The 23839-nt window shown below is 44.3% G+C and overlaps 1 protein-coding gene across 1 annotated transcript in view; it reads right to left on the bottom strand.

Annotated features, from left to right (window-relative positions):
• Positions 1-4432: 4432 nt before the first annotated feature.
• The window catches only part of Myc (bHLH transcription factor Myc), a 31657-nt gene continuing 12250 nt past the window's right edge, over positions 4433-23839 (bottom strand). Inside the window, exon 3 of the mRNA XM_078191038.1 lies at positions 4433-8621. Within this exon, the coding sequence (XP_078047164.1) occupies positions 8014-8621 (608 nt within the window). The 3' untranslated portion in view covers positions 4433-8013. The remainder of the gene's footprint in view (positions 8622-23839) is intronic.

Here is a 23839-nt window from a genome sequence, read left to right as displayed (position 1 = left end):
ATTACCGTGCCCTTTCCTAAACTAAAACTACGAGTCGCTCTAAATTGTACACAAACGCGCAACATCATTATCATCACACAACCCCTCCCCCCTCTATCTATCGCATTAATTCATGTTTTCTCTCTCTCTCTCTCTCTCTCTCTCTCTCTCTCTCTCACTTTCACTGTTCCATACAGTAACTATGATTATTTTTAATGTCTATGTAGCTAACAGGTACGTTGGAGAAGGTGCTGAGCGCCGAAACGACGCTCGTTTCGAATTCTTTTTCTTTTTTTTTCTTTTCTTCAAATTTCGCTTTTCAGTGTTTTCTTTCACACAACCTGATTCGATTTACGATACACCAGATGATCCGCAGACCAATCTCGGATTAATTAGGCATCGTGTCCTGCGTGTATGTGTGCTTGCGTATGTGTTTTGACCCGCGAACATATCTCTCTCTCTCTCTCTCTCTATCATTCTCGCGGACAGCTTCCCGTCAATGCCCGAAACGATGAACCTGGTCACTGTACACGCGCAATGTATCTTTCTCATTCACTCGCTGTCGCTCTCTCTCTCCTTCTCTCTCTCTCTCTCTCTCTCTCTCTCTCTCTCTCTCTCTCTCTCTTTCTCGTCGAATAAAAACTACAAAGTCGTATATAACATTAATATTACTTCTCCATTATTGTTATTTTTTTGTCGTTTTAGTATACATAGCGCATATGTATATGCATATAGTTTTTTCCGTGTGCGCTCCCGGGTACATGCACATCCTTAACACATAAGAACGGGAACAGAAGGAAATATTTCTCCGTCCCCGAAGCCTCAAATAACGCGCACGCAGCAGGTTACCGTTCCGAACTCGAATCCGCCGGTTAAAAAGCGTCACGCGAACGGGTCGGGCCAGACGACCAAGGCACAAAAACAATTGAAAACAAAAAAATCTATATATGTACGTTCCCACGTTCCATCAGCGAGGGTTTGCAATCGCTCTCTCGCTCTCTATCTTTCTCTCCTTTCCTCTCTCACATGCTCTCTGAGCAACTTTCTCGAAGAAATGTTTTTGTCTAGAGGAGATCTAGAAATTCCAGTCGATTTTTCAAAAAGAAACGAAATAAAAACGAAACAAAGTAGGAGAAAAGGACCGGGGCGACAAGAAAAACAAAATGAAGGAGTACGGGAGAAATGCATACGTTGCGTGTGGGTGTGCGTCGGTGTATATGTATGTTTGTGAGTCTAGAGATAAATAAAAGTGAGTCGCAGTTTCCGACTAATTGATCCTAAATCATCGAATCAAAGTTTAGATATGAATGAGCGCTCGCCTAAATCCGTAACTATGGGTCCCTCTCACCTCTCAGTCGACCTTCTTCCCTCATGATTTGGCACGATACAGAGAACTCACAGGTCGAACACGCGAGCAAGTGAAGAAAAAGAAACGGCTAAACGAACAAAATTGCTATTCGTCAATGCGAGGGGAAGTTTATCGTCTTCGAAAAGGCGAAGCTATTGCGAGGTATGTATGTATATGTGTGCGTGCGCGCGCGCGTGTGTGTGTGTGGAAGAGAGAGTATAAATATATCGTCGGATTCCCTTCCGTCACCTCGACTAACTAATTCCGTATCTTTTCGTTAAAACACGGAAGACATTCAAAACGTGGCCGATGCAGCATCTCTTTTCTTTTCGTCCTTCCTCCTTTCTTTTTGTCTTCCATAGAATTTTATCATCAACGCCAAAAGGAAAAGGAACAATGTTTCGTATACAACCTGTTCCCTCGTCTCTCTCTCTCTCTCTCTCTCTCTCTCTCTCTCTCTCTCTCTCTCTCTCTCTCTCTCTCTCTCTCTCTCTCGAAATATATAATATATGTACATAAATACAGTCGTTGTACGCGAGGATATTCTCGTAATTCTCGGAGACCGAATTCAAGATTAAAAATTAAGGCGTCTCTTATTATCCTGAGTATATGAACAATGTTCTGTGCGGCAGCCCAACGACGGGGCATGTCCGGTACTCCCGATTTTATTCGTCTATAAAAACCTAGCTTTCCTTTCCATCATCGTCCCCTTTAAATCTTAGTCTTTTCGTTTCGTTTGCTGTGCTTTCGTTCAACGTACGCGCGTATTTCCGCTCTGCTTCCGTGAGTAAATGATTCCCTAGAATCGTCGTCGAAGCGTCCGTTTCATCTTCGTTTTCTTTGTTAATTTTTTTTATCGTCCGCGAGATTAACGTATAAAAATCTGTCAAAAATATAACGGGAGCTACGCACGTGGTAATCGCGGACGTTGGAACGCTGAAACTCTACTGTGGTTAACATGTGTAAGGCAATTGTGTATCGTTAAGAACTCGATATTCTCTACCGGTGAACCGCTAAATCGTGTCTCTAACGAAACGAAACTCCAATCCGACACCAACGAACGCCGAGCTTTCTTCCCGCGAAAAACGCCAGAGCTGCGTCCTATATTCCCTGTTCCCAGACTCCGGAAAACTGCAGACCACAACCATCGGGAACACCTCTGTGCTCGTTCGACGAAAACAAAGTGATATTTCGACTGCGAACCCTCTAGTTTCGTATCTTATTCGAGAAGAGGCTAGGGCCGAGGAACAAGTACACCGCGAAAAACTCCGTTTCGGATTTCCTATAAAAGCATAAAAGCGCGCAGTCTAGTGGCAGTGAATGAATATTATGCAATCCTTGCTGGTCTTTAAACATTTCACCAGCCGAAAACTGTAATCAGGTACACGTGGACGTCGTTTTACTCCCAAAGTCTTCGTCGCGGATCTCTGCTTGTAAAAATCGGTTGAAGCGTCCGTGGTCCAAAGAAACGTTGAATTCGTGTCGCACGAGTAACAAGGCCGGTACCGCAATATCGAACGCGCGCGAATTATTCTCTGTAGTTCGAAGCACCGCCTTGACCGAGAAGAAATGATTAAAGCTTTAGAACGATTACTACCGCTTCCGGTGAGCATCCCGATGCGACGACGGTGCGTCCTCCGGCGCATCGCGGTCCCGCACAGGGACCGATCGTGAGTCTTTGTTGCGCCGATTAAAAGCTGCCAAATTTAATCGATCGATCGAAAAAGAGAGACTGAACGAAATCCGTGACAAGGGCTCTCAAGCTACTCGACAAACGAACTCCTTGACGTGTCTGTGATTGAATCCGCCCCTATTCCGTCTCGAACCTTATTCACCCTGGAACGTGTTCCGAACTGCATATGATTATATTACGCGCTGTGACTATATATGTACCTATATAAATTTCAAGCACTTGGGTCGCGATTCAGGTTTCTTCATCGTGTCGTCGATTAAGTCTTTAATTAACCTGTACCCGTGTGTGTATGTGTATGCGTGTGTGTCTACATGTGTGTCAGTGTGTATGACGCGCTCGTTCATGCTTGCCTAACTCTATGGTCGGTCCTGTCTCTGCATGCGTGTATATACAATATATATTTATATATTTTATATAGCGTATTTTTATCTGTCGCCGCGCATCAATCGAATTACGAAATACATTCACAAACATTGTTTCCGGAAGCACGTGCACACGTTTTCGAACCTCGGTCCGACTTACCAATCCGTCCCTTCTTAAATCCCGCTCGCCACTGTCGAGTGTATTTCCCTCACGGCCCTCCCCGCGGGTCCGTGCTCCAAGTCTGTCCATGCGTTCAGTTAAACGATTACGTTTTATGCTACTACATTTCTGAGCTCCTGTTATGTCAAGATTTTGTGTACGTGTGATCCGCGTGCGTGTGACGTTTACGGTGTGAAAATGTTTTACCTTCCGAAAGGTTCCGCCTACGTTTTCTCTATTTCCGTGTTATCTATCTCTGTTTCTTTCTCTAGCTTTCGGTAGACCGTAAAAAGTATGTATATAAACGAATACTGTTACCTACAGATATAATGAACACATTGTTTTGCGTTTACTTTTCATTGTATCCCCCCCCCCTCCCCTATCCCCATCACCGCCCCGCGAGAGCACTGCACTCGCACGCGTCCATTACTCGACGCGGATAAACGGATTTCTTTCGAATCAGCTGCGACGAAACACATTTATCATTTCGTTTCCCTCTTCTCTTTTATATACGCGTCCGTATTTCGTTACAGTATACTTAGATACATGTATGTATATATATACATATAATTTGTAGTAATATAATCGCTAGCATAATATATTCTCATCTTCCATTAATTTTTGAAATCCTAGTGAAAAATCGCGCTGCAATCGTTCACATTTAAACGATTGGTATGCCGTGATAAAATGGTTAAGAATCATCATTGTGTTAGCAACTAAATGCTAGAAAAAACTTGTAACTAAAACTCATAACAATAATAATAATAATAATAATAATATAATTATTATAATTGTAATGATAATAAGAATTATTAATGATAATCATAATATAATAATAATAATAATAATAATAATAATAATAATAATAATAATAATAATGCTAAGGTCAATATTTAGTATTGTTAATTTTCGTCGCGTCTCTCTCGTTTCAATCTCCATGGTCGCATTCTTTCTCGCACGCATACACGCCTCCGTATATAATTTTCAATATATATGTATATATGCTTGTGTCATTTACATATGCGTATGTATATGTTGATATAAACCTATATGCGTGTGTATATATATATATATATACATATATATATATATATTATGTACACGATTTATTATATATATACATACATACATTGTAAAAGCGTAGGTGAGTGTCTCTATCGGTCTCGCGCAGAGACAGTTCTCTTCTCGTGTAAAAACTACGTCGCTGCTTTTTCACTTCTGTTTTGTTTCCCTCTGTTTTCGTTTACGAGCACCGTGACGAACAAATTAAAAAATAAATCGTAGCCAACTTTCTTAGTTGACGCGGCATTATCTCGATCGAGATTCTCCTCGTAAAAGCGCGACTTTGTAGAAATATCATTGAAATCCTTCTCGAACTCCCAGCAAGTAGTCCGTCTATTTCCTCCAGGAGACAGTTTCAGCAATTGTATAGGTTAAGGACCATCTCACCAATTTCTTATCGACACTTTCATCGTCTCATTTGCTTGTAATCTTGTTAGAAAAATCTCTCACGACTCGCATCTGCGATATTGTCATTTATAAATCGTGAGCTGCCATGGCATGACCCAGACCTTGTTTTGTAGAGAAATGGCATTTAATTCTCGATATAAACAGTATTTCTTTCATTCGCTAGAATTTTTAATAAATAGGGTAAGTATTGCAGCCGTGTGTATTATGAAAATGCAGTTAACTCTTTGCAGTCCTATCCTATGACTCTGATTTACATTATTCTCCCGAATACTCGTAACTATACTCGTCAAGTATGAAATGCACAATTTCCTGTATAATGTTAATATATAGTCTACGCACTTCATACTCGAGGATCTAATGCGTGTATGAACATTCGTTACAAGTACATTTGCAGTGTCACATATATTATAGGAAATTCTGAAGCGAAATGAAAAAAATACTTAGGACTGCAATGAGTTGAATCAAAGTCGAGTAGTACTCTCGCACGCGAAATCCAGGTCCAGGTATGAAAAGTTCGACGAGATCGGTGAGATACGGTCCCTGAGCCAATACGATCGCTGCAATTCCCAAAAATTTGGTTATTGCACCCAATCCAAGTATCGCGAAACGTCGTCGTTTTCTCCGCGAGAAAGCTGGGGTCAGGAATGAAACGGAGGCATAAAAAGGAACTGTAAAAAGAACCTGGTGTATCACGTGTGATCGTGATCGTGTTGCGACGTCGCCGGTTTAGAAAGGTAAAAACGAGGAAAAGGAAAAGAAGAAGAAGAAGAAGAAGAAGAAGAGAGGACAGGAAGAGAACAGACCCGACGACATTAATTCGTAATTTACACTACATGTCCTCCCAGCGGAAAACGTTCGGGAGAAAGGAAAAGGGAAAAGGGAAAAGGGAAAAGGACGACTCCGGTTCAAGGTACGCGGACAAAAATCCGTGTGTGTCTGCCAGTGTGTCTCGCCCTGTGTGCTAAATGCGAACTATTCCTATCTACACGCTCGTGACTCATTCGTTCACCTATTCTCGCAAGTCTCTCATCAGGATACAGCCACAACCAGATGCATCGGATCATGTCATTGAAAGCGCTATTATATCGGAACTTCCAGATCGCACAGCGATCATCGATAATCGACCGGCAAACAATTACTATTTGGGGACAACGATTTCAGGAGAGAAACAATCGCGACTCGATAACGGAGTCGCGGTTACCCAGTCGCTTTAACCTCTGTGCACTTTTCGCGCGAATAATGGCATAGTGAAACGTGGTGACGTCGTGGCGTGTTCGCCTTCGATCCGAAATGAAATATGCAATCGCGTAGACCGAGGAGCGAACGGGTTTTTCTTTCCCTCGTCAACGATCGAAACTCAAAGGTAAATTCCGTGTACAGCCACAAGGATTACGAGAAATTACCATGAATGGCCGCCGCGCGCATCCAACGCATCGACGATTCGATCGCCAAAACTCGCTGGTTAAGCGACTCGCGCGGTCGCGTCGATTAGAAACCAGCAACTTGTCGTGCACCGGCACCGACCGACTCTTCCAGTTCTCAGCAGCGGTTCGCCGTCGCGAAGAAAACTCTTGCCCGGGCAACGAGTTTTGGAAAAAGAATCGTCCAAGTTTACGCCCGTGCTTTTCTGCTTTTCTTTCTCAAAAGGAAAGCTACACCTACGACCGGTTCAGCCGTAAGATACATCCTAAGACCAGCCAGTTGGGAACCGGTGATGCCAACGCTGAATAAATTCTGATAAAATTCCGGTACTACCCCGTGCGCATGATTTATTATCGCGTCGAACGAGATTCAAAAAAATCAGAAATCGAACGATCCAACGTCGACGCGGCCGCTCTTGCTCAGGTTCATCCCGAATCCTGGCGACGAATTAGTTTCTCGAATTATACGAGTTGCTCGGATCTTCTTCTCAGCTCCACGCCTCTTTTCGCCATCGACGCAGAAACGAGCGACGAGGACAGAAAAATAGACGGCGAACAGTGATTGCTTAGGTGCTCGTTTCGATCTCAAATACTTTGAATATCGTTCCATTCCCCTGTAATATATTTTCTCGAAAATATACACGACGCCGCGTTCCCAAGCTGCTCGGAACCGGTCTTAGTCGATAATCTACGCGATAAGACGACACTGATCGAGAATTCGAATAATAAAACTAGAATGGACTTTATATAATATATTCGACGTGAACCATGGCCACGTACCTGCTCCCTCCGTTTTCTTCTGCAGTGTGCATTTTATCAAGCGCGCGCGCGCTCCCGCACCCAAGGAAAAAGGAAATCCCCAAGAGGAAGTATCGAAACGTCGCGACAGTGCGTCCCGTATATGCTAAGCTGAACTCAGTCTTGCGTCCTTACTAATACCCCGCGATCTCGTCCCGAAACGAACCAACCAAACATCCTCTCTTTCTCTCTCTCTCTCTCTCTCTCTTTTTTCCTCTCCCCGTGCTTCCTGCACCACGAATCGTTTACAAATATAAATCATCTCGAAATCTCTACGTCGGTCGTCTCTTCGGTCTCCTCTAATATTTGGCACCAATTCTTTAGTGTGTTCTCTGCTCGATGTGTTTCGATTGATAGAATCTGGTTTTTCCTCTTCGCGTGAACAAAACTCTCGGCCCCTTCATGGTGTGTGTCTCCAGAACGTGTGGCTGATTCGAGACACGGCTGCTCGACGACGATCGTGCGTCTCTCTGTCTCTGTTTTGTGTTTTCGTTCATGCCGGGATGACGACGCGTCTCGCGGGATTCTCCGTCGACTCGCGTGAATCGCGGAACAACCGCGATCTCTCTCTTGTCGGTCGCGATCGCACGTGCGTTTCCCCGGTGATGCGATGCGGTCCGCTCGAGGCCCTTCTCCGGAGACGGTCTCCTACGCGTTTATCGAGACCTCGCCTCCGGACGGAGAGTGGTATCGTCGTTGCCGATTCTCTTACAATTATATTCGTACGTACCGAATGGGGTAGTTGGTCGGCTGGGATCTGATACGACCAGCTGAGTCTCTCCTCAACGCGTCATGGCGAGACTCCTCCGCAGCTGCCTAAGCCTCGCTCGCAGCTTCTCCTGCCGCCTCCGCAACTCGGTCACCTTCGACACGGTGATCTGACCGATCTCGGTCAACATATCACAGTACACGGCCGCTTGCCTGAGGATCGCGACTTTTGGCGCCTTCTCCTTCAACTCCACCGCCGGCACCAGCACCCGCAACTCTTCGAACGCGTTCCGAAGCTCTATCCGCCTCTGCCGCTCCATGTTGTTGTGCAGGCTCCTCTTCTCCGTGTCCAGCTCGTCGTCCGACGAGCTTCTCGAGGCGCTTGGCACCGGGATCTTCACCGGCGGCGACGGCGCAGCTGTCATGCATCGACCAACCTTGTTTCTCCTTTGGTAAGGTCTGTGACGGGCTCGTTTCACTGGCTTGTAGTCCGGCTGCGCTGTCCTCTTCCGCGCCGGATTCGACGGCGGACGCCCTCGCGGCCGCGGAGCTGGACCCTTCTCCTTCAACGCGGTGTTCACTGTCAGCTGGAAGTGCTGTTGGTCTGCTGGGCTCGGGTACGTCGGTAGAACCGCCGGTCTGCAGGGCTTCTCGTACGACACCACGTCGATCTCCTCCTCTTCTGCAAGGAGCGAAACAGAGACAAGGCTTAATGGCTTTAAGTTCTTTTATTTTGTTTACTTCAACGATTAACTTTATATTTAACGACAAGACGTATTCAATTGTTGTGTTCTTTTATTTTGCTTGTTTCCTTGCAGATGGATGGATTTTTCTGATAAGTTGCATTCACCTTTGAACGAGAAAGTATTGCGCCGATTTTTCTGAACACCATTTCATTCGTGTGGTTACTGAGTAAAATCTATGCAATGAAACATCTATTGAAGAATTAACTCAGAGTATAGAGGTTTATCGACTTTAAAAATAAACCGCAATCTATTTCCAATAAAGTCAGTTTACATCTTACAAAAAAGTAACGGATGTTATCTATCGAAAGCAGGTTTTCATTTACCTTTTAATGATATATCTGCGCAATTACCGCGGAAAAATCGAACGATGGGGCGCAATGGTTAAACATTCGAGGTGAGACATCGTCGAAAGAAGCAAATACCGGCAAATGAAAAGAAAAACTGCTACTATATGGTTTTCGTTGAACGAGTTAAAATCCTTCAACTTTAGCGAGAAGCTATTAGCTGCCATGGTCGGCCGTAAAACCTCGCTAATTAGTTTGGACGGAACAGACATGCCTCTGTCTTAACTTTGACGATTCTCCAATCAGGGTGAAGAGCGTCCGCAAACAGCGGAAAGATCGTGTCACCGCGCTTCCAAAGAGAAATAGAGAAGAAAGAGCGAGGAAGAGGCGAAGGGAGAGAGAGAGAGAGAGAGAGAGAGAGAGAGGGAGAGAGAGAGAGAGAAGCAACGAAACTCGAAGAGCCAAGAACGTAAAAAAAGAGAAAAAACGGTTGATGCAAGCAGTTGCGAGCGTGAACGAGATTACGCCGGATGCTCCGTATCGTTTATCTGAAGATCCTGGCGTCTGCAGCCACGATTGCGCGAGGCGAAAGGAGGAAGAGGAAAAAGATTGCGCGAGGGCATAATAGCGGAATCTCCTTTGGATGGCTGTTGGCGTAGAGGCGTTCGAAGGGACATTCGATACCGTGGGCGTTTCTGCAAACTGTGTCATCCACGGCGTCTGGCACAATCGGTGGAAATCCGGTTGGTCCAGATTCCTCTCTCGTACGGATACGGGTCATAACTCTTTTCTCAAGGACAGATTCGAAATACAATCGCTCAATGTCGATGTAACGTGTTTCGCGCCAACAGGCCCGGGACCAATTACACCGATCCACCGACGAACTTTATCGTATCGCTATTCGCTCACGGGGATTAACTATAACCCGGCTCGTAAATTCATCAAACTAATCCCCGTGGAACTTCGAAACAATAAAATTACTACTATTATTGTTACCTATCTCACTGCTCGATCTACCAATACGGGACTTGGATCGACCCAAACACCCGACAACAATGCGAACGGACTGGAAAAATTCCTCGTGACCAGATTCGATACCGTGTACTAGAAAACTCGTAACGAATCTCTTATTATCGTATTTTTACAACGTTGAGATTGCTATCAATTAATAGTATCCAAGTCGAAACATTACGATATTTTAACACAACGGCGGTCGGAGAACGCCTCGTGAACGCGTTAATTGACAAACACGTGGCTGACAGAATTACATATTTGAAATCCAAATTTTCTACATTATTTTTATGCTAATACATTCTAGAAAGAGTTGGATTCAACTACCGTTGCAGTATTATAATTTTTATTTTATTTCTCCCTGCATATTTTCTTCTTTCGTACTTAAACGCGTAATTGGTCTTTCGCGTAACTGAATGAATGAAATCAAACGAATGAAATAATTTAGTAAAATAGCAATCGCAATATCGTCAGGTTATAAGAAAGCTTTCAAATCTAGCTAAAATTTAAGCACGATTTTTAATACACAATTCGAAACACCGGAAATACTATAAATGAATAAAACCCGCAATCTATTAATTAGCCAATAAGTAAATATTTTTAGGCGCACGTTGAATCAAAAGAGATATTTCGATAAGAACTAACCGCATGAAATAATGATTACTATGTATGCACGAAACACCGCACATTAGACTGTGTAAACAAACGTTCAACCAAGTATGCGCCTCCTTATCACTGGAATTAACTTCACAGCTTCATTTTCCGCGCAAATGAAACGCGATTCGTAGTCGACGCTTCATCGAATACGGTTAAACATTGAGAAACGTAATATTACACAGCCATTCGAATCGACGATATAAAACTGTAAGAATAAATTGAAATGAAACATGTTCGCACGCGAGAGTTCCATTCGCCTGAGCTCGTTAAAATGATCGATCCTTATCGGCTGCTTCGACCATTATTATACCAATAAAGTGCCAGGAAAGTTTCTATTTAAATTACAAAAATTCCTGGCCGGATTATCATGGATACACGTCATGGTCGGCGTGCAAAAAAGCTTGGTTCGCCTTCCGGTTTCACTTTGCCCAGGGTTTGCGTTGCAACCGCACCGTGAACTTTTAATTAATGCCCTGCAAACTGAGAAACGCCGAGCGTCTTTCTCTGTTCGATAACGTTTGTTCGCGGGGAATTTGCGCGAACAATCATCGAACATCACGAGACAGAGGAACTGTGCCTTGGAACCACCTGCCTTGGAACCGCGATCTTTTTGTTAAAACAGTCACGTAGGGTGTCCCGAAGGTGTCACTAGCAATCGGGAAATGAAGGGTTCTCCCGAGGTCATTTCAAGTAACTCTACCTTTATAGCCATAGTTTTAGTTCACTTTAAAAAAATGATTCCGTTTTAACAGGCGGTCGAGATATTACTGCGAGTCACTGAATATTACATTTTACAATATTACATTTAACATGCTGCCCTAAAATTCCATCCCTCGAAATTCAATCCCTGAAATCGCGTGTATAGGTATCGATAGGTGTTCATCAGTCCTCTCTGGAAGAAGGAGGCGAATTTAAAGAGAAGGGAATATTAATTGGACGCGCGCATTTCAGTAGCTTCCATTTAAAGTCGCGTAACGGGGCCAAGCGGAAAGAGTCGAGGAACGAGGAAGAACCTGAACGAGACGCCGCATACGTTGCGCCTAAGTGTGCGGCAACAAATGCAATCTCCCGCCTGCAACACCACGCTCCTCCACGTGTTTGATCGCGCGCGGCTTCGCTCGCCGCCGCCGGCCAGACGCACGAATCTTCCCGAAACTGGCGATCTGCCAGGTCGCCGGTGAACAACTGCGAAAAGGCGCGAAACTTCTAAAAATAACTAAAAGCCACCTAACCGACGCGACGCCAGAGGAACCAACGCCGACACGAAACCACTTCCCCTACGGATTCTTTTCTTTTTTCTCCTGGAATAGCGCTGTTCCTAACTCGACGACACACGTGCCGCCTATTTTCGGTCCCACCCGATTCATATATTCCTCTCTGTTCTTTTTCCCTGTTTTCTTTCGTTCCCTTTCTTCCTTACCGGTTGTTTCTTCTTGATCGGTTCCGCGGGCGAGGCCGCGACACTCTCAGGAAGGAAGTGTCTCGTATTTCATGCCACCGTCCTCGCCGCGGTAAGAAATCTCTGCACCGTCGAATGCTTAATTGGACACGGTTCACCGATGTATCGGAAAAAAGAGAACGGCCGCGAATCGTAACGAGAACGCGGAAGCCGATATCGTGGCCGCGATCGGGGCTATTTTTTCTATGATAATATTCGCATGCAGCAATTCTGCTGCCATGCAGTACTCGGGAGTTCCTCCAGTTGTCCGCGATTACATTCGAAATATTTGCAAATTTCTGCCCCCTTTGGTACGATCTCTAACCAGGTTGATCATTGAATTATCAATAAAAGATTTTTTATTCAATTGCAAACGGTAGAAGCTAATCTTCTGCATTCGAAACTGTTTCTCCAGCAGACAACAATTACACTTTCGACAATTTGTGGGGTCAAATTAACTCCACCAGTAAAAAATTAGCGCGACCATAGCCGAAGAAAGCGAGAAGTGAGAGCATGTGCCATGAAGAACTCCGCCGCGGTTAGATCAAGGTAGCCAGCCAGGAAGAGGTCGGCCGGCTCAACGTGATCACATGGCAACTGTGGTGCGTGGCAAATGGAAAGTTTGTAGCGGCACCTCCGAGGAAAGGAGAGATGACGAAATCCTAGAGTCGATACCGAAAAAAGTGTCCGCTAAATTGTTTCCATCCGAGTCATCGGATGAAATTGATCCTCTTTGTCACGCGATCATCTCTTTTATCGTTCAAACACCTTTTCCCAAGTCATGTATCCGCTATACATTCTTCGCTGAGTAAATATCGCAAACCGCAAAAATGCTGAATAAATATATTATTGTTATTTCCATAAAGTTACATGAAACACAGTTGCTTTTATGTGCTCCGTAAAAACCTAGCGCAAATAAACAGCAATCTGATACTGGCTCACGAGCAGTAACTATTAAATATGTCTATAGCCACCATCTATAGCACTCTAATGAAGGCAACTAAGGCTGATTCCCCTAAAGTTACTGTGTCCAAGAGGGACGCGCACTTATCGAGCCCATTCACTATTCTGTCACATCTAAAAGTTCACGAAACGTCGATCACTATTTGCAGAGAGCTAGCGGCCCACGTGTTTGCCAAGAATACGTAAAAATAAATTAACATCTGAAGTTCTAACTCTAATGCTAATTTCGCCAAGGTTGAACACACCACACCGTCTGTCTATATTCTCTGAAAAATGACAGGTTTCTTAGTTGACTAGACCGTAAACTTTCCTGTCAAAACTTCTGCGGAGCTTATGTGCGGATACTTTGCGTCCAAAACTTTGTAATTATTGGTCCTTCGGGTGTAAAGCGTGTCCATATCATAAAATCTATATCTTTCGTTCGATCTCTGTCTTTTCACTTACAAATTCTTATTTTAAAAATCTCGCTGTTTGCTTATTAAATATTTACGATAGGTAAGGTATCCAAACTCTATGCCAAGGAAACGATATTAGACTCTGGAGTTTGAAACGATCCTGTTCGATCTGTGAATCGCCAGATTTTTATGGTGATTAATTTTCTATTAACATTCTTGTTAAGCACTTGATGATAAAATTGTTTCTTTATGAATCTCCTTGGACGATTAAAAAATTCGAATAGCTCTGTAAGTTCATTTCGGTCCAAGGTGCTGACTCTTTAAAATATTGCGGACTTCGAGAAACTACTAACAAGGATTTGAACTCTTCGACGGCCACGCCTGGAGCATCACAGCATCCGCTAGAACTGTAAGGAATTCCCAGTGGTGAAAAGGGTTACTGAACCACCCACGCCGAATGCACGCAAAGAACAGTGAGCCCTCGGTGCGTTAAGAGTGTGTCGTTGCAAGAGAAAAAGGGTGATATCGACGGGAGCGGTGATGGGCGAGGGGAGAGGGGGAGAGGGTGTAGCGGTAGAGGGATTTGAAGGGTAGCGTGAATTCACGGCAGCACGTGCAATCGCGTAAGAACGACCTTGGGGGTCAGTGCTCTCCGTGTAAGCAGGCCATAGTACTACGTCGACGCGAATCGATCGACTCTCCTCTCTCGACGGAATAGGCGACTGCGGGACAAGGCAGGCGAGAGGAGAGGGGGCACAAGTTTTCACGATATCGAACGCTCTCGCTTCGCCCGCAGACATGCTTCGGATTGGAGGAAGGAGACCTTTGTCGGATGCGAGTCCCGCCATTTTTTTCTGACGAATCCTATCTAGCTGATTGCAGGGTTTGATCTCTGTTTCGGACAGGAAACGGCGGCGGACGTCTTCGGGGAGAAGTCCACTTATTATAGACCACACGCTATTCGAATTATTTGCTGTAATTCAGTAGTCTAATACACGAAACTGTTCAATAGAAAGAATATTTACAAAAGAGTTTTAGCATATTTCATTCGGAAAGGCATTTTGATGTGACATCCTAAAATTATTCGGTACAGTTGCTTGGAAACTTTATATACATACACCAGTTAGAGAAAGTGTTACGAAAAAGTAGTCTGCCCACAATCAGTTTCTAGTTACGACTGCATTTGATTCTTATTATTACCTACCACTTCGTTTTGCAACGCACGCAACAGACATTTTACCGTGGGTCAGACCCGACGAGGGTAAAACCCACTGCAATCTGGAACCCTACATGTTATCCGGTTCAACGTAGAAGTGAACGTATTGTTAGATATTACGATCCAATGGAAAGATAACTGAAACGACTATTGATTCGGAATCTGTGCTCCGACCTGCAGAAATGATGAAAGTCAGTTTGGCACAATTTAGAGGCGAGCCTGGCGTTTCGTTGCGAGCGAGCAATAATTACCGTCGCGCCGTGATAGAAAGAAATGGAACAATACCGGGTGGTTACGTTCCTACGACAGACTTGGTAATCGAGTCGTACGCACGCTGGGAAGAGCGTGAAAATTCCATTACATTCGATTTGCAGTAGGAAAAGTTAAGACTGCTTTCAAGAGGGAGACAACGGTGTTACTGGCAGCGCGCAAAGACAATCGGCACCCGAAAGCATTCAAAAATAAGTATCAAAAGTGTTCTCAAAATCTTTAATTTGCTGCAAACGTGCAGAGAAGCGCTAACACATTGAGGTTATATAAACAAGTGTACTAGGCATGGATAAGTAAAATTTGCATGCCATTTGTTTTCACTTTTAATTTGTAACAAATAAAATATTTAGCGGAATTCAGTGAATGAAATGTTGGAATTCTGTAAGGTAAAATTTTTACTTGAACATACCAAAAGAATTAGGTGCTACTAGATCCTATTGGCGTTGATAATTATAACGATACGGCCTCATTGTAAAAGTTAAAAAAATGCAGCCCAAGTCAAGTATGTGATTTTAATTAGAACACATTTTGTTCACTGTTAGGTGCTTCTTGTCCCACAGCGCAACGTTTGGCAGCGTTATTGGCAGCGTTATTGGCAACGTTATTGGCAGAGCGAGCAAGACACTGTGCTTCGCGATTCAGTTCTCGCAATCGTGATATCAGCGGGTTGCAGTCATCGACGCAACGTTAGAGGAAAAAATTGTGGAGGAAAATGCCAACCGTGCCCCCGTATTGCTGTGCTCGATACGTTCAGGATACTCGAGCCGAGTGCTAAGCGGCGCGGGTATGTAGGTCTCCAGACGCTCCATGATGCATTGCTCGGCAGATAACGGGCACGAAAAATCCGCGCAAGCTCGACTAGAAATTCACGCGTGGTCATCATCCGAGTGACCCGCGTGAACTTTTGCTTCGAGTATTGCGCCAAATAGCCATTCATGGATTATCTCGTCCAAGGCACCACGTGTGCCATCTAGAACCGCCGAAGAGATACCGAACAAAGTGTGGGTGTACAGCATGACGTCGATGAAACGTTGTCTTCTGACACACAGAAAACACCGGCATCGATAATAACGGTTCAAAGTAACAGCTACCTATCTCTAGTTGCCCCAGTCTTCCTCCCACCATTTTTGCCACCAAACTCTTCTAGCGATCCATGAAAATCTCGTCGAATATTTAAAGCTACGACTTACAGATTGCGAATTTTATGCCTTTATTGTACAAATGTGTGGATATAATTTAAAACAGTGTGCAGATCACGATAAACTAAGAATGTTGAGGCATTTATTTGACCTTATTAACATTATTAACGAGAGATAGATTCGTATAAAGGAAGTAACATTTAAAGCAAGACTTTTCCTATTATGTACAGTTTACGAATTACAGTAAATTTTCTTTGGAATTCTTGCTAGGGTTCATGCTAAGATTCACTGCTAGTTTGAACTGGGAAGAAAATTCGGTGGAACATTAATTATTGATTAACGTGAAAAATCTTGCTGCCAGTTCTAAGAACTTGTTTTACTCTATTCGTACGTATCATAGGTCCTCGGTTATCTATCTCTTGTACACGGCAGGAGCGCCTGGTCGAATTCCGCTGCCAAAAAGAAGAATTCGGACACGAAGTTGCATTCGTGGAATTCTGACCAAACCAGTCCCAGTATTTCAAGTATCTCGGTACGACAATCCCTTTAACTAAACCACATATGCGAACGTGACGGCGCGTTTCTCTTCCTGGTCACTCGATGTACATCCGTATACAATAAGGCGAAGCCATAAATCTCTTCGTGTTCAAGACTCTTGACGCTACGTACTAACGGGCGACTCATCCAATCCAGTTACGAAAGTGAGCGCCCGCACGATGTGCAAAACGCGCTCGTGGCAGCTCGAAAGTCACGGAAGAACGCATGCCTGCGCGAGAACATCGCGGACACCATCATCGGTGCGGTGCGGCGGTGCGGCCGCGAGCCGACCCGAGGCGCTGCGATTTTTCTGCGGCCGCAAAGCTGCCGAACCGACTTTTTCCCCGCTCACACAGCTTTCTCGGTACCCGTTTAGCTCGTAAGTACCCGTGAGCTAACGTATGATCTTATTGAGGATGATGGAGCCGTTTATCAAGAATACCAAGAGGACTTTTATTTCAAACATCGGCAAATACCGTCGCCTTCGCTCGACTACCTCGGATAGAAGATTCCTTAGTATCTGTTATCCAAAAAGCTGCTTTCAGTAGTCAAACCAGCCTCTTTTCAACTCTTTATGATAGTATATTGTTTACTTTTTTCTCATTTAAAGGAGAATTTCCGTGAAAGGGCTTTAAAACTAAAGACCCTTTTTAACTTTTTTCATAACTAATTGAAAGTTCTATTATACTAGACGTTTGCAACATAAAGGGAGATTCTTAAACTATGCAAAAATAATATTTTTAATCCTATCCGACGATGTTACCATAATTGGTATTTGCAGAGCAGCAAGTATCATAGACACGAATACGTAGCAAACAATATTAGAGAAGTCCGTTCGATACTGAATCTGTATTGAACGAAAAGTACGTCAAGTATACAAAGCTATGGCATCTTGAAAAAATTCTTTTTGGTTTATCCCTATATCGAGTAAAGAGATTTTATGTCGAAATTTTGATTCTTGAATCTTGTTCTCGTCAAAGTACTCTTGTTAACTTTAATTTCAAACGTTCTTTGTAATTTTTCAGATGAGCGTAAATGCCTAAAAAATCGATGTAACCGTTAGGATGAACTCACTGCAGAGAAGCTTTTGGCCTCGGGTCCCAGTAGGAACGATCTACGGCCGACAGGTTGAGAATTCTAATGAAACCCCGGCGACAGTTGCGCCGCGAAAGTAGCAACCCCTGATTTAAAGGTTACAGCGTTAACAACTCGAGCCACCCACGCCCAGTTTTCCTGGCTATCGGCGACTGGACTCTATTCTGTTAAAGGGGGAGTCCGGTGGAAAAATCACGGACCATAACGCGTTCCTATCCGACGGCGAAGTCCAATTACGCGTCTCGGCGCTGTGTATCCGCCGTGTGCTCGCGTGAGTACACGGATGCACTTGGAAAGCACGCCGCGAGATACTACCATGGATAACAACCTACGCGAGATACGAAATACGGCGGACGTATCTGGGGGATAGTAGCCAGGAAACGACCCGGTGACCAGACACCATTAAGCTCGGCCCACTCGTTGAGATCCGCCCACGGAACGGGATGCACCGCGTCATCGACGTCGAATCGTCACATCGACTTCGCCGATGCACCGAGTGGCCTGCGTTGTTACCGAGACGAACGGTGGAAACCCATCTCTCTTTCTCTCTTTCTCTCCTTCTCTCCTTCTCTCCTTCTCCCTTTCTCCCTTTCTCTCTTCGTCTTCGACGCGGCGGCTTCTCTCCTCCGCGCGCCGTGTTTTCTCTGCTCGATTGACTCACAGAGAAAATGCCAGTCGCTCGCCGGTTCTTGCCTCCGTCTCTCTCTCTTCCTTCTCTCGCCCTTTCTCTTCCTTTCTCCCTCTCCCTCTCCCTCTCCCTTCCACCGTCTCCCTGTGGGCTAACTCTTTCCTGCTTCTTCTCGTTCGATCGACTCCAAGGAGTAGGCGAGAGAGCAGCGACTGGCATGCCGCCTCGGGAGAACGAAATGCAATAAGAAGGAAAGGACAACGGGCTGCCGCTCTGATCGAGGAAAGGAAGGAGTGCCTTGCCTGTCTGTCTGCTGCCCCATAGGGGGCTACGGTGCGCGGGAGGAACGTGAAAGAGAACTTGTGAATTATCCGTGCGCGCGCGTGCGTATGCGAGGATATCTTTCTCCTTCCAGCTGACGACCAATTTCGCGTTACTAATTAGACGACGAGAAATTCGTTCCGCAGTCTTTTCCGAGATCCATCGATCATTGGAATGCTCCTTTCGAAAGTCCTACGACTTCATTTCACTGATTGGAGGGACATTGGGATCGATGTTTTTGGGGAAAGTTTGCTCCGTGTTGAATTAATCTTGGATTATACGAAAGACGAATCTTTCGAAAAAATTAAACCCGAAGATTGAATAGCAAAAGCAGGCTGGAGAAATTGTTCTACTTATCGAAGAATTACGAATAAAGGAATATTATATAAAATATGTATGATTCTACAATATTCTTCTTTCGTTTTTAGAGTTTTCAAGTATCAGTTTTTATATTTAAGTTTTTACATTTTATAATTCAGATGAATCGATTGAATATATTTCTTAATTAGAACATAAATAAAATAAAAGAGATCGCAGAGATTTTCGATAAACATAATTAAAAATAAGCCATTCGAGAATGGGTCTCGGAGAAAAATCCATGTAGACCTTTTCGAAATCAACTCGTGTCAACTACTGTCATAGAGAAAAAAAATTCCTGGAAGGTGAAGAAACAGGTAAAAGGAAAAAATCAACGAGCTAAACGTAAAACAAAAAAAAAGTTCCCTTCGGCGGTGGCCGATGCCGGTCCACATTCCCAAATCAGGTTCTGCCAGTTTGACATTTCGACGTCCGACCTCCTAATTCTTGGTGCAAGAGTCAAGGCATCCTGGTTCGTCGACCAGGTATTTTACACGTGCGACTCGTTCAAACGTTTTGAACAAAGCGACTAGCCTAGCTCGCGATCATCGGAAAATTTGTCAAATCTTTCCTTAACGTTGGGTTTACGGAACACCAACATCAGCCATTTTATATTGCTACGCGAACATAACGAACGCATATAACTTTTTCAGCATTGACCAAATATATCGTACCTTTTGATAGGAATTTCAAGCGTGAATAAAAAAAAGCGTGAGCAAATTAATATGATAAACGAACAATTTATATTTCCATATTAATAAAGCAATTATAATACAGGTTTAGAATACACGTGCTTACTGCGTCATAAGTATCGTTTAATAAACGATAAAAACGATTAAACGAGAAAAACGGTATCGATTAAGATGAAAAATAATACTGTTTACGGTGAAGAACGGTATTGATTAAAATGGAAAATGGTATTGATTAAACTGTGAAAAACGATATTGATTAAGCTGAAAGATGACACCGATTCGAATGAAAACTTGATTCGATTAAAATGAAAAGTGACATCGATCCGAATTCGAACGGTTTCGATAGAACAAGGAGCGGTAGTATCAATTCTGAGGCAAAGAAACAAAAGCGCCGACGCGAATGACCTAACACGATGCTTATCAGCAAACTCTCCCACGCAGTTGAGCTTAATGAATGAATGAATGAATGGATTGCGTCACAGGCAGAGATGCGCTTATACATACTGCAGAGGTCCTGCGTAAAAATAGGCGCCCACTTGCTCCTGAAGGAAAGGCATAATTATAGACGCCCCGATAAGACCGTCGCGACCCACTGGGGAGAGAACGTAACGAGAAAACGAGAAACGCCGAGAAAACGGTCTATCGCAGCCTTATACTTACGTAGAATGTTAACTAATACCTTTGAGAGATGCCAAACCCACCTGCATGCTACGTCGATACTACGAAACTGAATTGTTATAAACTGAATTGTAATAAAACTCTGGTTATTGCAAAATAACCAAAAGGACCGTTACAAGTACAAGGCGAAACAGTGTTTCACTAATACCGGAACGTAATCAGCCTCGATCACTCGTTTACTTTAATATTGTAATAGGAAACGATCGAACCTGCGAGAAGGCTACACAGAGGACATTCGGACAAAATACGTCGGATTGTTGTATCTATCTGTTAGAGATAGTTGCTGTCCATCGAAGAACTAGAAAATAGGAAAAATCGTTTTAAACGTAAAAATGCAAGCGTTTACACGGGTATCGGATATAAGCAGTCTTTGTGCTCGTCAACACCTCCGACACGCGTTAATCTTTACGTGCTAAACGCTTAATTCATCTTTCTGAGAACTCTGGGAAGAACCACCACTCAGCCTTTCTGCAATCTTTGACAACGAACTGTTTGCTCCTGCTCCGCGAGATCTTTGTGCATTAAACCATGAAATCGATTCACGGTAAACCTACCAAGCCCAAAAAATAACGAACACGAGTTACTTCGTCACGACGAAAACATCGTTTCTTCATTTAGACAGTCCGCGACTTTTATTATAATACAATATAATATATATTAACAGTAATATACTATATATTAGTGTCGCTTGCTGTGCAATCCCGCTTGGCCACCTACGCCGAAAAATGAAAGGGGCTCGTAATAGGGTTAAAACATGAAACAACTGTATACGTAGATCCTGCACAGCTTACTAATCGCTTGATCGCAAACGTAATCACCGAGAGGGACATTTTCCTTTCGCAGATCGTTGCCGAAGTGAAAATGGTTCCAGGAAGTCCGCGACCATGCTTCTGCTTTTCCAACGTCGCTTTCGCCGATTCGCCGAAGTCGAAACGCATATTCGGCCGGTTGCCCATATCTGCTGCACCCACTGAATTCCAGAATCAAGCGAGCCCACCCGACGAGACGAAACGACGACGACGCGTACATTTTTATGAGCGTTCATAGCCGCCCGCGTTCCAACGTACACGGATTTTCCTGGAAGGTTTTAGCCGGCGAATCTGCACGGCGAATAGAACGAGGTTCACACCTCGCACCGTCCCCCGTCTGTCTATCGTTGGAAAAAGAGCCTCTGGGCGGGGTTGCGTGCGAATACCGCGAGAAAAAAAGCTCCAGACGTAAGACGAGCCCTGGTGTGTCTTCGTCGGATGCGTCCGAGAGAGATCAGGGTCGTACGAACGCGATCTTATACCTTGCCTCGACAACCGACGGCCGCGTTGAAAGCTTCGAAAGATTACTTAAATCAAAGTATTTTGTTCAATTGAATCAAATCTGCAGCGCTAAACTATATGACATCGATTACTTTCTCAACACTATTATAACATACATAACATAACATACAGATGTTATACTTGAAATATAAAAGTCATGTGTACGCGATTCCGATAGACAAAGTGTAAACATCGAGGCGCGTTGAAATCGTAGAAAATACGATAACACGTGATTAGCCGTAACTATATCTGAACAACGACGATTCTTCTGTCTGTCGGAGGCCGACGGATAGAAAAAGTTAAATGTCACGAAGGTACCACGGTGGTAGCTGTTATCAGAGGACCGAATCGAACCGTGAATTTCTTCGGCTGGAATAATATGTAAATTTAACGATCGGAGAAATTCCATGAACGGCCGGTCAATTACGAAATCGACCGTCTAAAAACGAAGAAAAAAGAATTATTGCAGCCGCATATTTTACTTTCGAACGTCCGAGACGCGTAAGTGGGACTTCGCTCGGCCTTCGTCGCGGTATTACAGGGACGATGAAGATTTCTGCTGGCTTTGATAGACCGGCGGCCGGTGATTTCTAACGCGGGACTCGTCGCTAGCCCCCGCGCTCTCCCGTCCGCCATTCCGTTCACAGCAATCGACCGCCGCGATTTCCGCATCCAATGCGTCACACTCGGGTTCCACGTACGATAACCAAACCGCACGCGGATTTTTCCAGCATGCAATTAGTATATCGGGACGCGGACCCCATGCGGCCGATCCGTTTCCAGATAACGCCGACCGTCGTTCTTCTCGTACCGGGAATCACACCGGCGGACTATCCACTCGCCGCTCTAGCTTACGCCACGTTCATAGGCGTTTACGTAATTAAAGGCGCTAAGCAGCTGCAGTTGGCGCCACACTTGACGCACACGTGTATAGATAACATCGTTCGATCAAAGAGTGTAACGCGACGCGACCGATCCACGGAAAAATGAAGCGACGCGCAGCCTCTATTGACAGCGCTGTCACGTGCGCCGACGAACTGTCACGTGCCGCGTTTCACGGGAAAAAATAATTGCCGCGAGGAAACGAAACACATTTTACAAGCATACATTACGCAAATGATGCCCCACTGTCACGAAAACCGGAGACGATACAATTTTCCGCTCACCGAAAGTCTTTGCTATATATCGAGCCGAAACAAGTTCGTTAGAACGTTGCTGAAACATGTTCAGAATTTTTATATTTAGTGTCAAGATATTTAGGACAGGCAAACGTATTCAATAAACTTCTGTTTTGGTGATCTTTTGATTATGAACATTTATAAAGATGTAACGCGATATAATTTTGGCACAATCGATGTAATTATAGTCTATGCTAATGTTATACGATAAAATGACAGTTATTTGCTGAATTCAATAATAAATAAATCAAAGCTTCCTAAAAGTCGTCTACTCCAATTAAAAGAGTAATTAAAATAAGTGTCTAATACCACAATGAAAGCGATATAAAATATCGATCAAAATTCCTGACAACAAATCTGGTAACCATCAAAAGGTTTGCATAAATGCTGAATTAAAACATAAGTAATGCCTTTGATCACCTCGAACTTCATTTAATTAATACGAGAAAGGGTTAATGACACTTCGGCGAGATAAAAGGCGTCGACGAGGAAGAAAATACGTCGATTACGATTTGAAGAGAATATTGTTTAAGGATCGGAAGCTGTATGCGACAAAATCGGTCTGTGATTTTCAATGTGAAGCGAAGATGCCGAGGGGGCACTATACCTGTGTAATACGGTACTGAATATCCCTCACCACGGCGAGCGCGACTGTGGCGCGAATGGCAAAAAGGCTTAACCGCATTCCGGCGACCATTTAAACCGCCGCGGCGGGGTCCCACGCTTGACCGCAAGCAGCGACCGACCGGCCGGCCGGCTATCGATTGACGTCACTTGGTACCGCGTGACCTTCGTGTTCCCGCGCGAGTAACTGCGCATGCTCCGACGATCATGCCTCGCGCGGTGCACCTGTACACGTTTAGAAAGTCGGAAAAAAGCTTGCGGCCGCTGTTAACTTCGAACCAGGGATCACGATGACGGGATCGTCGTGCTAATTTTTATGGACCAGGTCGATCACAGAGGCGTGTTTATTATTTAACATATC

The sequence above is a fragment of the Augochlora pura genome, chromosome 9, assembly GCF_028453695.1.
Source record: "Augochlora pura isolate Apur16 chromosome 9, APUR_v2.2.1, whole genome shotgun sequence".
NCBI classification, from domain to species: Eukaryota; Metazoa; Arthropoda; class Insecta; order Hymenoptera; family Halictidae; genus Augochlora; species Augochlora pura.
This window is presented reverse-complemented; position numbering and strand designations above follow the sequence as displayed.